Source organism: Typopeltis vanoorti, chromosome 3 (genome assembly GCF_054136105.1).
Source record: "Typopeltis vanoorti isolate ZY-2024b chromosome 3, IOZ_Tvanoo_1.0, whole genome shotgun sequence".
Classification (NCBI taxonomy): domain Eukaryota; kingdom Metazoa; phylum Arthropoda; class Arachnida; order Uropygi; family Thelyphonidae; genus Typopeltis; species Typopeltis vanoorti.
The window spans coordinates 163168766-163183940 of NC_143551.1; the positions used below are offsets into that span (position 1 = coordinate 163168766).

Consider the following 15175-nt stretch of genomic DNA (forward strand, 5'->3'; position numbering starts at 1 on the left):
CATGTAGGAGGATAAAAATAAAGCTACTTGGTAAAGATTTTATAAAAAAGTGTAATAGTCTTATGAATAATTATCAAGAAAAATTTCAACATAAAGAACAACCTCCCATTTCGCTATAAAGTCGAAAAAATCAAGAGCTCGAACGAATGCGACTCTGGCGAGATCCAAAATGGCGGCAAGTAAGCGTACTTTCTCTTTGGAGCCTTAATTTATCTCCTTCCAACTACTAACCGCGCTCAAACTTGCTTAAGTTTTTGCGTGAACCATTGGTAGAGCCTCTGTTAGTAATGGCTCACGCAAAAACTTAGGCAAGTTTGAGCGCGGTTAGTAGTTTGGAAGGGCTCAATCGTTCGATGAGTCTTTGAGGTGTCACATAATAATAATAATATAAAATTAGGACACGGCTTACCTCCGACTGCAATCTTTATATAATACAATCCACAAAAGCGCTGCCAGAAAACGGAACATTCAATAGATCGTCAGAACTATTTTCCATTGTAAATATGGTTAAAAGTTATTACTTTATATAAAATTATATATTAAAAAGTTGTATGTATATATCGGTGTCCGAAAGATGTCAGTTCACACTTCATGAACTTAAAACAGATGAAACTTAGAAAACAAAAAACAGTAACTCATGACAAATGACAACGTTAAATTGGATTGGTTAACTCAATAATCAATCACAGCCACTGATTTCATGGAAACCACTCTGCCTCGTCTTCTGGGAGGTTTAAATCCACTGTGACACTAACAAATTGTCTGTGCCCTCGAATGTCATGCAATGTTTATGTTTCGAAAATTGTCTTCATGAAACATTAGTATATTGTGTTTAATTTTAATCATCACACGAATCCAGAAAACAATTAGGGCAGTGTTAACAGGAATAAATTGAAAAATATAATATCAGTGATATTGATATTCCATATTGATAGTATGGAATATTATTATTATTATTATTAGACACCTCAAGGGAGTCCAAAAAACCATTCGAGGGAGGGAACCTGCTTCACAACTCTGCCTCTGCCGCTCAATTCACCAACTGACCGCAACTACACTAACCCCATCTACAACCACTAGTATTTCCAAACACAATCACAAACATCCACACCCACAGCGGGATTCGAACCAGCAGCCTTTTGGGTAGAGTGGATACGCTAACCACTCGGTCGGCAGGCTGGCTATGAAATTGATAGTATGCATAGAAGATAAGCAAGGAAAATTGATTTATGATATTGAAATACAAGGTGAAAGATGGAAGGAATACATCGAAGAACTTTATGCAAAAAATGAAAGACCAAAAAAAATTGAATTGGAAGAGCAAAATGAAATCTCAACAGACCTCTTTCTTCTGTTGAGATACTAAAGAGAAGTAGAAACAGCAATTAAGGAATTAAAAAGTGGAAAGTGGAAGGAGTGGATGGAATACCTAGTGAAATCCTTAAACAACTGGAGAACAAATGTATAACAGAAACATGGAGACTCTGCAAAATTCTTCATTTACAAAACAGGAGTATGACCTAAAGATTTCAGAGAGTATTCTTATACCAATTGAAAAGAAAAGCAATTCTGCAGTGACTACAGAACTATAAGCATACTCTCACATGCCTCCAAACTACTGCTAAGAATATTAAATCAGTGATTGTATAATAGAGTTTTTTGTAGATTGTGTTTTATGGGGAAGATCAGTTTGGATTTGGAAAATATACAGAGGAATTAGAGATGCAATTGGAGTAATGAGGACCATTTGCAAAAGGAATATAGAAGTAAATAAAGAAGTTTATATATGTTTCGTCGTCCTTGAAAAAGCATTTGACATGGTGAAGTAGGAAAATCTGATCGAAATGTTACGCAAAATAGGTTTAGATTGGGAGACTGAAGGTTAATAGCTGAATTATATATGAACCAGACGGCCATAATAAAGACAAAAGTAAGAAAATTTAAAAAAATGTGTGATTGGCAGAGGTGTAAGACAGGGATGCTGCCTGACACCAACGCTCTTCAATATATTTGCAGAAGAAATGATAAAAGAAGCTTTTGATGAAGAGAAAAGAGGAATCACTATTGGTGAAAGAACAATACAAAATATTAGATTTGCAGATGATCAAGCAATATTAGCTAATACTGAAAATTAACTACAGCACCTATTGCAAAAATTTGAAAGTATATGCAAGAAATATGGTATGAAAATTAACACAAAAAAAAACAAAAGTGATGAGAGTCTCCAGGAAGTATCAAGGTGATGAATGAAGAAAGTGTATAGCAAGTGAGACAATATAAATACCTTCGTAATATAATATAAGAAAATGGAAAATGTGACATGGAAATAAAAGAAAGAATTAACAAAGGAAAATATGTATTTTATAACAAGAAAAATTTTTATTAATAAAATGAATATAAATCTAAAGAAAAAGGTTCTTTTCCTTTAGATTTGTCCATGTTTCATGACCTTATAAGCGTCAAAAACATGGTGGGAAGAAAGAATCTAAAATGTTGGAGGAATTTGAAATGTGGTTATGAAGGAGGAGAATGGAAAAAATAAAGTGGACTGAAAAAATTACCAATGAAGAAGAATTACAAAGAGTTGAAGAAGAAAGGAATTTACTAAAGACCATAAGCAGAAGAAAGCATAACTGGATAGGACATGTATTAAGAGGAGACAGCCTACTTAACAGAATGATAGAAGGGAAATTTGAAGGAAAGCAAACAAGAGGAATGAGACAACTAATGATGCTTGATGATATACTGAGCACAAGAGAATATCAGGAAATGAAGGAGAAGGCAAGAGACAGAGGATATTGGAGGAAGAGAATCTGCTGAGTTATACCATTGGACCTCTCAAGAGACAAAACACTAATGATGATGATTGATAGTACATCGTTATTGTATGCTTATTAATGCGCACGAAACCAAATGATATTGCAAATAAATATTTCTGCATAATGTAGAGTGTGAAATAATTATTTCAAGAATAACCTTGGAAAACAACATTTCTCTTCCATATTAAATGGTATTCGTGCATTTCCATTTTATTTAGTCATTTGTCGATATTTGTGGCATCTTAATGCCAGATCACCAGAAAAAATATCATTATAAGCTCAATTTTAGTCACCAACTACAAAAATTTATCTTAGGTCTTTGTTATTTATTTGTGTAATTTGTTCATGAGTTAATCTGTTGCACAAGGCAATTTTTTTCTCTTCTTCCTGAAATTCGTATTATCAAGTTGGCATACCCAAAGAACCGACTGGAGAACATAACATTTTTTCGATAATAATAAGAGTATTAGGGTTTAGGTTCTCACAAATGGTGGTACTTGTCTGCTCTCTCCCTCCTGGATGCCTAAAATCATCAAATAGCACTAAACTGAGTTGTTTGCAACAGCTACTACTACAGACTATCTTCCCACAAGTTTGTTAAGACTACTTACTCCCTTTGGGGTAAAATCCGTTATTAATATTGTTGTTGTTAATGATATCTTCGTGGAGTCCAAGGAGCCTGTGTAGCTCAGTGGAAGGGGTATTGCACTCCCGGCACTTAACCGCCCAAAGAAAGACCTAGGCTCAAATCTAATCACCAACTACAGAAACCTCCAAGCATTTCTTCTACTGGTTTCCGAATAAATCGATCTCTGGTACGGGCAAACGGGGTTTTTCTCCCAGAAACTCGGGTTTTTGGCCCCGTAAACTCCAGAAAATCGACGTAGAACACATACTACCTCAGAGAATAAATATATGTTGTTAGGATTAGTGACTAAGAGGGTGGTGGAATTTGTCAGCCGTCTTTTCATTTGGATGCCTTTTATAATTAGTGATAGTTATGTGCCAGCTGTCTCCGATTGGCTACCGGTGGAGATCGAACTTCCCCCTCAGTCTCCAAAGTAAGATAGAGCTAATTGCTTCACATATTTCTTATATGAAAATAAAAGGCGTTAGTGGATTTCTTTGATTTTTTTCATGGACTTAAAAGACTCATCGCGGAAGTACACAGTCAGAAGGTGATTACTTTCATGATCGCATTCGTTGTCAGTAGAAGCAATTATATAAAGTAGTTGAAAATATCATGAATAGCGGCGAGAATGTGGCGCCAGTATCGTGGAAATATTCGCATCGCTATAAAATGAAGTATGGGCGAGTTAAAAAAAAAAAGCAATCGTTATAATACACACTGAGTTGAAAGTATGATGTAATAACAAATTAACTCTTCGAAATGAACTGTATATGTTTTACATAAAAATTCTCAGAACCTAGGAATATGGCTTTTGTTAATACCAATCAATGTGAAGACAACACTGTCAATAAAGAATAAGTTTTGTGTTCTAGACGACGTTACCGAGCTTCTAAAACGGGGAATGGTGAGCGGTATGTGTGCTACACGCGTGTGGGTGTGAAGAGTGTAATATTTAAGCTTATTTCGTTTACTGACATTATACAAAGAATTAGTATGTCTTCCTGGAGTGATTTTTGTTAACTATTTTGAATTTATTGCACTCACTTTTCCATTATCGATTTTTTAAAAATCAATTTATTTGTAATGGCTAGGGAGAGAGGATGGACTGGGTTTACTGATGAAGATATCCAGCGTGTTCAGTGCTTGAAAAAAACGAATACACTTCATGGTAAGTTTGTTTAAACAGTGGTTACAAATATTACGAAAATTTATAAAACAACTAATTAAAAAAACCATTTACAGATTGTGGTCCCGCGTGATTTCGTATATCTGGTGGACTGTTTTTTAAGTTTTTTGGCTATTCTATTAACTCGATAAGAAAACAGAATATTTTTACATGGGAAGAGGGAATGGTCTATCCGAAACTTTGCACATATAATCGATCAACAATATTATTATTATTATTTGACACCTCCAGGAAGGCCAAAGACTCATCCAAGCAGGGCACCTGCTCTACAACTGTCTCCACCACTCATTCAACCAACTGACCGCAAGTACACCAATGCCATCTACCAACACCACTAGTATTTCCACAGACAATCACAAACAGCCCACGGTGGTATTTGAACCCGCAGCCTTTTGGCTGGAGAGCGGATATGCTAACCACTCGGCCAGCCAGGCTGGCATATTGTATAGCAATTCCATTAAAATTGATAGTTTAAATGCCTGATGATAGTATTTTTCCCTGTTGCGAAGATCAAAGATACCAGTGATACTGTTGGAAGAGGGAAGTGAAAGAGTTAAAAGTTTGGTATATGTGAGTGACAAGTGGGGAATGTATGAGGGTATGCAGAGTTACTGAAAGAAGTGAAATGAATAACAAAGTAATGTCTATTGCGAATAGAGTAGATAGGTAATGGTTACATGCCATTCCTCCTACACAGATTGTGTAGGAGGAATGGCGTGTGAAGTTTTGAGATGTATGGAATAAATTTGATGGAAGAAAGGATTTATATGGATGTTGGATAGCACTTGAATGAGTTTCAGAGTTAGCTGTGTGATAAAAAGTGGTACATTGAGAGAAAGTGAATGGAAGTGCAAAATTAGGAAAACTAGGGCTGTTTGGTGGAGGGAGGGGGATACAGATGAGTGTGCAAATGTTAAAGATCAAAGAATGCTGATTGTGGTGTCTTAGGTGTAATATGAGAATGGGACAGTCATTTAAAATGAGATACTTGTGAGCCTGAAGGGATATTGTATTGCATGCATACAAATGTCAAATAATAATCTAAAACAAGGGTAAGTTTTCACATTACTTGGCCAAAGACAGGCATTATAAACATGGCTGATGAAGAAAAATAGAGACTGAGTGTAAGGAATGTTGTATTTTAATGGAGAATAGAGAGAATGAGGAATATTGCAGATGATATTCAAAGAATTGCAATTAATAATTCAGCAGAAAGGTTAGATTGAGGAAGAGGCTGTCTGGTTTAAAATGCCAGCAGGCCAAAATATATAGTTGGCTGCTGTATGCTGTAAACTTAGGGAGTGCAAAGAGAGATAGATGACATGTATCAGTAAGTTAATTCAGTGAACACAGAGCAAGTAATTGTGATGAACTCTGCCTATGATGATATAAATTAGAAGGAAGAAATGACATGTGGAAAAAAGAAACTGAATTTATGCAACTATTGAAAGATAATTTCCTAAAACACTTTAAATACAACCACAAGGATTTAATGTCAATTATGTATAGAGACTGTACTGATGATGTCCTAAGATACATAGGATGAAATATTTACAATTAAATAATTTTCACTGTGGTTAATATGTGTGCTTCTTTTAATTAATTCCACTCCTTTGGAACTTCACCAGTGCAAGATTCATATTAAAAAAATATGTCAAGGTAGATGTCAACTCCCTGGCACATTCCTTCAGAATACGTAGTGATATATTACCAAGTCCCACATTATTAACATGAAGTTTGCTCAATTCCCCATACACCTTTTGCTTATTTACAGTCAGTCTCTCCTCTCTATCATCAACTGCTCTCAATCTCTCCATGAAGACATATTCACAAGAATGAAAGACCTCTATGAACTGCTCATTAAATATCTCCACTATATCTTCTGCAACAGTTGTCCTTAAACCATTTTCTCCAATCAGTGTCATCCTTCCATAATCATTCTTTTTTTTTTTTTGCTGGCTATATATTGAAAGAACTCCCTAAGATTCATTTTGGCTTCATTAGCTAACTGCTGCTCATACTTCACTTTTGCTACCCTTACCAACCAAGTCACTCTCCTTGCCTGGTCTTTGTAATCCTCAGGGAATTGGTTATTGCCACTTCTCTTATGCTGCCTCCATAATGCCTTTTTTCTCTGTATTGTTGCTTAATCTCTTCATTCATCCATTTCATACCTACCTTATTTAACCTTCTGACTCTTGTAATAAATTTTTTAAGTGCCTCCGTAGCACAATTGGAAGAACGATGGTACGTTGCGTCCTTTAATTGGAAAAGGTCTAAGTTCGGTTCTCGTCGTGACGGGAGGAATCTTTATATGGACTTTTTCAATTGAAGGTGAGTTAGCCGATCTCATACGAAGGTAGCAGGGTTTTTTCTCCTGGAAACACGGGTTTTTCATCCCGCATACAGACAAATCGGCCCTTCAGAACACATGCAGTTTACAGACAAAAAATACTAGCAGCTTATTCCTGAATCTATAGCTAGTTTCACTGACATCATTTATTTGATGTGACTTTTCCATGCTTAACTCGAGCCATTTCTTTTTCTCCTTATTCATCTTAGAATCTTCTTCAAATCCAACTGTTTTCCCTTGATTCAATTCAATTCAATTCAGTTATTTTCCTAGGTTTTTGTCTTTTTGTCCCTTTTTGTCAATACATGCATTCATATCCTTTTGGTACATCAACCTTTCTCACTTTGTGTTCCCCTGTTCACCCAGAGCCTCCCTGTTATCCTGTCTATCTTGCACACCTGTTTTCTCATTATTTCTCATACTCATGCCACTCACTTCTTCATTTATAACCACCTCTTCAATCTCTCCTGCCTTACTCTTCTGTTTTTCCACATTGCTTCCCACTTGATCCGATTCATTCTCTGCACGCACTTCTCTACCTTCCAGGCAGCAGTCTCTCTAAGCAACTCACACCAAAGCTACTCAAACGCAGTCCATCAAACAGTTCACTTCATCCTTCAAACTTATTCCACACATTAACAAATTGCACTCCTTCTCCTCACACATTTCCACTAACATAATTACTTGTGATGGGGTGGGGGTAGTAATTTGGCTAATTGTTTAGCAAGTTTGTATAGAGGACTTTTTATACTATCCAAAATTGAATGGAGTGTATCCTGTTTCTGAATTTTAAGGGGCTCGATATATTCTGGGTGTTTTTACACAAAAATACCTAAGTTTGTTATCAGTTTTTTGGGGGACCAGGAATCAGCAGCAATGTTAAAACTTCTCCAAACTTCAACAAGTATGGCTGTATTAATTTACCAAAAATCTGAGACACAGTCGTTAAGATCAAATTAATGCTTTTTTTTTTTCTCTCTCTTTCTTTATCCAACAATGGATGGTGCCAATTAGAACTTTAGTTCCTTGTGTTGTTGTCTGTTACAATTATTTTAAACTAGTCCCACTATTATACCAAATTGTTGCTGTTTGGTAATTTGTTTTTGTACTCCTCAGAAAGGAGATGAATGCTGCTTGGGAAGTGGTTAAGAACTATTCTATTTAGCTGCAATATGTGAATGTATTCTGAAAGTCAAAGGACTAAATAAGGTATGTGTAAAATAGATGAATGAAGAGATTAAGTAAGTAATCTTCAAAAAGAACTGTGGAGGCAGCACAAGTTAAATACTGGTAATAATCAGTTGTATGAAGCAGGCCAAGCAGATGATTTTATTATTATTATTATTATTATTACGTGTCACATAATAATAATAATGTCACGTGTCCAAGGACTCATCGAGGGAGGGCACCTACACTGCGACTGTCTCCACCACTCACAATCCACCAACTGCAACTACACCAACGCATCTACCGCCCACCACCACCACTACTAGTATTTCCACAGACAATCACAAACATCCATGCCCACAGCAGGATTTGACCCCACAACCTTTTGGCTGTAGAGTGGATATGCTAACCACTCGGCCAACCAGGCTGGTAAAAAATGTGGAATACTTCACGAATTTGCATATCATCCTTGTGCAGGGGCCATGCTAATCTTCTCTGTATCGTTCCAATTTCAGTATATGTACTGACGAAACAAGTCAGTACATATACTGAATACAAAACAAATATTGTTTTGTTGGTAAGGACAGCAAAAATACAGCATGAACTAAATTTAACCAGTTTGGCCAAGAAAAATACTGCAGTTCTTTCAATATGTGGCGAGCAGAAAAAATAATGATTATGGAAAGATGATGGTGATGATGCACAAAAATAACAGACTGGTAACTGCTGCAGATGATATATAGAGTCGAGGTATTCAACAAGCGTATCCTCATAAGTGTGATAGCATAAGAAGCTTGCATATAATGGGAATGGTAGAAGACTGACCGATGGTAAACAAGTAAGAAGTATATAAGGAATTAAATAGAAAACTCGATGCCAATAACATCAACTTTTCTACTTAATTAGAACTTGATAATATATTACTGCATGTTTTAAATCAATGTTCCTTGGAACATTGATTTAAGACATCCAAGGAGTTAACAGTAACTATGGCATACCTGCATAACAAGAATTTTGCAACAGTACAAGTCCCAAAGGAGCAGAAAGAAGATAAAATTGTTCTACTTCACAAAGGTAATAAGACTGAGGATACAAATTTTAGGCTGAACTGTGTATCTGGATTTGTGTAAAGTTAAGATGTTGAAAAGGCTGGTGGAAGCTAGGATACAGGATTCGGATGATAATAGACTGCCATATAACAAGTTAATAATTAAATTAGCACAAATGAGGATAGATGCTAGATTACTGAGTTGGATAGGTGACTGGCTGTCAGATATCAATAAGTTGTCTATCGAGACATGGTATCAAAATGAGGAAAGTCAGTAGCATTATGCAGCAGGGATCTGTTTTGGGGATGTATAAAAAGTAGGAAATATATGCCTTCTCCATTGACTTTGTATCTTTCAGGGTCTGGTTCTCATTGATGAGACCTCAATAAGGGTCAAAAAATCAGTCTAAATAGTGGTCATAATACCTTCCCATAATACATAACGATACATATGTTCAAAAGAAAGTGTGTGTTTACATTATAGATACTGAGGCAACTGATGTGAAGTCAATAGTCTCTATATACAAGAAGACTAGTCATGAAGATACTTTGCATGCAAAGTTTGGTTTGTATACACTTTTTTTTTTTTTTTTATGTGGCTTTCACCTACATAAGGTTTCAAAAACCTACACATTCATACTATAGGCAAGCTTTGCATTGTCCATAAAACCCTGCTTTAGAGACCTAACATGGAACTTTGTCAAGCCACTTTGGGGCTCCAATATTAGTGGAACAGTGGTCTGATGCCATGCAATGAAATTCACCTGAAAAGGAAATGAATTTCATCTTGGGTATAGAATTAAAATAAGAATATAATTTCTTATCATTAATAACTTACTTTATAAAGAAAAAGAATCTCGACAGGGTATCTCCTTTTTGGATTTACACATCCAAAGAAAAGAAGACGGTTCCATCGCCACGTCTGTCTTTCGCAAGCTTACATTCCCAGGTTGCAACATTCACAATTCTTCTGCTCATCATCCATCTCAGAAAACTGGCATTATTAAATCACTAGTTTCCAGAGCACACAAATTCTGCTCCTCTGAATAATCTTTAAACCAGGAATTAGAAGTAATCAAAAATACAGCCATCCTAAATGGATATAATCCTAAAACAACTCAAAAAATCATCAGTCGCTTCTCCACACATCAAACCAGACAGGAAGAGGTCCATAGGATTCCCATATCTTACGTTAAAGGCATCTCCGAACGCCTTTCTAAAATTATGAAGAAATACAATTTTGCCACTACTTACAAACCTATCAACCAAATTTACAACTTGTTACCTTCTCCTAAGGACAAACTATCACCTTTGATGTTGCCTGGTGTTTATGAGATTCCATGCTCATGCAAATTATCTTACTTTGGACAGACAGGTAGGTCTGTTCAGAAACGCATCTCGGAACATGAAGACCACATTCGTCTTTTTAAACCACAGAAATCTGGCCTCTCTCAACACGGAATCGAAAATCCAAACCATAGGATCCATTGGGAAAAGTCTAAACTTTTACATAGATCTTTATATAAACACGAATGTTTATACAAAGAAAGTTCTGAAGCCCTACTACACAGACCAAACTTAAACCGCAACGACATTCTTACTATTCCTAAAGTATGGGAAATTGTCATACAAAATTGTGTTAAATAATTTTTTTTTAAACTTCTGTAGCACGTTATGCATGTTTAATGAGATTCTATTGTAATCATGCGCCCTAACTGTATGTTATTTCTATTATTGTTTTAAACTACTGTACCGATGATGTCCTAAGATACTTAGGATGAAATATTTACAATTAAATAATTTTCACTGTGGTTAATACGTGTGTTTCTTTTAATTATGATCGCTCCACAGGTTTTGTTATTTAAAAAAGGAGTGGAAGGAGGGCAAGATTGTGCCCTCCTTCCACTCCTTTTTTAAATAGGAGTGGAAGGAGGGCACAATCTTGCCCTCCTTCCATTCCTAATGTTAATGATATTGGCAAAGATTTGGATGGAGATATTCAGTTGTTTGCAGATGATGCAAAGTTGGGGCAAACTATGAACAGTAGAGAAGATGTTGTGGCCTTACAAGAAGACTTGAATAAATTGAGTGAATTGGAATGCGAGTTCATTGTTGCAAAATATAAGGTTTTAAACTTTGGGAAACAAAGATGGGATGTAGAATTTATGCTTGGTGGGGATATATTATCAGAGGTGGAGGAAATAAGAAATCTTGGGGTGATAGTGGATAAGGATCTGAAATTTAGGGGACGCAATGCCAAAATTGTGAGGACAATACAAAGACTTCTGGTAATGATGTGGAGGACACTGACTTGTAGAAGTAGGGAGATTCTTGTTCCATTGTATAAGGCTTTGATTAGGCCACGCATATGATCACCTGGTGAACAGATATGGTCACCTGGTTTTCAAAAGGACAAAGAGATGTTGGAAAGGGTCCAGAGGCAACTGACTAAGTTAATTTCTGACCTCTGGAATGTCGAATAATGAAAAGTTGAGAAGATGCAATTTACAGAGTCTAGTGGATAGGAGGAAGAGCTTAGATATGATAGAGGCCTACAAGTTAGTAAGGGGTTGTTATAGGATCCATGTGGAGAGGTTCTACAGAAAACAGTGGAGAGATAAGGGGAGAACCAGAAGCCATCCCTGGAAGCTGTATGAGGAGGATGTGAGAAGCAGGTTTTTTTGCATGCAGAATTGTGAATGATTGGAATGCCTTGCCTGAGAGTGTGGTGTCTGCAGAGAATTTGAGTGTGTTTAAGGCATGGTATGATGAGCTCTGTGTGTGTATGATAAAAGGACCTCCTAGATGAGTCTTTGACTCCATGGGGTCTTGGAATAATAATGATAATAATAATAAATAGGAAAACGCCAGGAGAACACAATATAAACATGGAACTGTATAAAAATATAGGTGAAAAATTTAATGAAAGACTTCAGAAATTCTTTAACACGACATGGATTTCTGTAAAAACTCAAATCTTAGGAAAAAGAATGTTATCCTAATTTATTAAAACAGGAAATAAAGATGACAGCAATAACTATAGGGAAATTAGTCTGCTAAATGCAGGGTATAAAATATATGCAGGAATATTAAAAGAGAAACTAAACATTATTGTAGATCACAAACTACTGGAAGAATAGAATGAATTCTGAAAAGGCAAATCTTGTATAGACTCAATTTTTACTCTAAAATTATTAAGCAAAAAGGGAAGAGAATTTCAAAAAGAAACACACATGGCCTTCATTGATTATGAAAAAGCACTTGATAAAATTAATAGACAAGAATTATTTAAATTTTTCATTGATCTACATATACCAAACCAGCACTTAGTCTATTCAAGAAATATACACAGGCAATAAAATATCAATCAAATCAGAACAAATATCAGAATGGAAGGGCATATTAAAATGAGTATGGCAAGGATCTATATCACTTCTGTTTTTTAATATATAGGGTGGCCATAATTACACTTCCCCCTGTTCAGAGCCTTATGTAACTCGATTTAACCAAAATGTCAACAAATTTGGCAAGGAGATTGATCAAGACATGGAAAGAAGGATTGTGTGTGTGTGTGGGGGGGAATTTGCCAATAGTGGGATTATGGTAGTGTAAAAAAAGCATTAAAATAGACAGACAAATGAATAACAAAGACTAAACTGAAATGAAAGATTACCTTTATGTGTTGCTCTTATAACACAGCAGTAAAACATTTAATATCAACTAAAATAAAGAGCCAAAATCCTTCACTTCGGCAATGCAAAATTTATAAAAATCAAGTGGATATTAGATCCAGCATTATTTCAAAGCTGAATGTAGAAACTATGAAAGTTTCATAAAAGTAAGTTGACCAGAGAGCTTACGGGAATATGCCCACTGGCATTTACGAGTTGGCCCAGCATGGACCATCTTAGAAAATAATCATGCTGCCCAGACGTGCATATATTTGCATTCTAATTTGGTCCATGTTTTAGGTTTCACTGGTCTGATAACTGTTTCGAACTGGTTGGTTCATCTTCAGAGACCAGGCAGATACATAGGTAATGCTCTCTAAAAATTAGGCGATCCCCTAGACTACTCCCTACGAGTGACCGAAAGATCATCCAACTCAGCGTTGGTTCTACTCAGTGACAGGCTCACCCTACCACTGAGCAGAACCGCTCATATTTGAGGGCAAAGCATCCACTGACAAAGACCCACATGGGTCATGCCGGAAAACACTTTCCCTGGAGACTCAAGTTGCTCTCAAGGCAACCCCCCCAAAAAAAATCTTAAGCCCCCCCCCCTCCACCGGGAGCTAGACTTAGAAGAAACCTTAAAAAAGCAGAAACCCTCTTGCAATACTAAGAAACTTGAAATGTCGGAAGGTGTATGTTTCATAAGCGAACTCTTTGTCGGTGCATAAAAATATTTACTAAAATAAAGAGCCAAAATCTTCACTTTGGTGATGCAAAATTTATAAAAATCAAGTGGGTATTAGATCCAGCATTATTTAACATTCTTTGTTTCTGCATTCGGCTTTGAAATAATGCTGGATCTAATATCCACTTGATTTTTATAAATTTTGCATCAGTGAAGTGAAGACTTTTGGTTCTTTATTTTAGTAAATACTTTTACACACCGACAAAGAGTTCGCTTATGAAAAATACACTTTCTGACATTTCAAGTTCCTTATTATTGCAAGGGGATTTTTGCTCTCTTAAGTTTTCTCCAAAGTCTAGCTCCTGGTGAGGGGGGGGGGAGCTTAAGATTTTTGGGGGGGGGTTGCCTTGAGAGCAACTTGAGTCTCCAGCAAAATGCCCATTTTGGTCTTTGTCGGTGGATGCTTTGCCTCCAGATATGAGCAGTTCTGTTCAGTGGTAGGGTGAGCCTGTCACTGAGTAGAACTAACGCTGAGTTGGACAATTTTTCGGTCACTCGTAGGGAGTGGTTTGGTGGGATCGCTTAATTTTTAGAGAGCATTACCTAAGTATCTGCCTGGTCTCTAAAGATGAACCAACCAGTTCGAAATAGCTGTCAGGCCAGTGAATCCTAAAACATGGACCAAATTAGAAAGCAAATATATGCATGCCTGGGCAGTGTGTTTGTTTTCTAAGGTGGTCCATGCTGGGGCAACTCATAAATGCCAGTGGGCATATTGCTGTAAGCTCTCCTGTCAACTTACTTTTACGAAACTTTCATAGTTTCTACATTCGGCTTTGAAATAATGCTGGATCTAATATCCACTTGATTTTTATAAATTTAATATCAATTTAATTTAGCACAGTAATTATGTAAGTATGGTATTACAGTTACTGCACTTTAAATGTTGTCACAAACCTGTTGCACAACTCGAGCACATTGAGTTCACCCATACAAAAGAGGGCATGATTCAATGTGGTGGCTACCATTCTTATAGACAAGAAATTGCACCTTGCACACAGCATTCTCAACAGCAGAACATAACCTGCCTGTAGGAGTGTTTGCCATAGTCTGTGATACATTGCCCTTTAAGGTTGTCAAGTTCGAGACTCTGCCACAATAGACAATGCCCTTCAAGTAACATAACCAAAAATGTAGAAGCTGCTGTAACTGTCATGCAACGTGGGGAGGTACTCCATCTTGCATAAAAGTGGTCTCTATAAAAGTAAGGACAGCAAAAGCAGAAAACAATCTTAAATTCAGAGGTTACATTGCACAAGTTGTGAAGTCATCAAATTGGATAATGACAATAACACAGAGGACATTAATGTGCAGAAATAAAGAGGTTCTGGTTCAATTTTATAAGGCCTTGATCAGCATGAACAGAAATAAATCAGTCCAAGAAAAACACTTGGAGTTTTTCGATACATGGAAAATTGAAAGAAGAATGATTATAGTAAGATGATGTTAATGGATGAAAAGCGAGAGATTGATGCAGAGGAAGTAGTTGAGGTATTCAGTGAGCAGTTCATCAGGATGTTTCATCCTCAGTGTGAAATCAGAAGCTTAAGTG

At 36.4% G+C, this 15175-nt stretch overlaps 1 protein-coding gene and 1 non-coding gene across 2 annotated transcripts in view; one reads left to right on the forward strand and one right to left on the reverse strand.

The window, feature by feature from the left end:
- The first annotated feature begins 4136 nt into the window (after positions 1-4136).
- Positions 4137-15175, forward strand: part of Gorab (Golgin, RAB6 interacting) — a 142655-nt gene continuing 131616 nt past the window's right edge. Inside the window, exon 1 of the mRNA XM_090390949.1 lies at positions 4137-4618. Within this exon, the coding sequence (XP_090247075.1) occupies positions 4534-4618 (85 nt within the window). The 5' untranslated portion in view covers positions 4137-4533. The remainder of the gene's footprint in view (positions 4619-15175) is intronic.
- LOC150108718 (U6 spliceosomal RNA) lies at positions 8589-8699 on the reverse strand. The gene has a single exon (XR_016548171.1). It is a non-coding gene; the product is annotated as a U6 spliceosomal RNA (small nuclear RNA).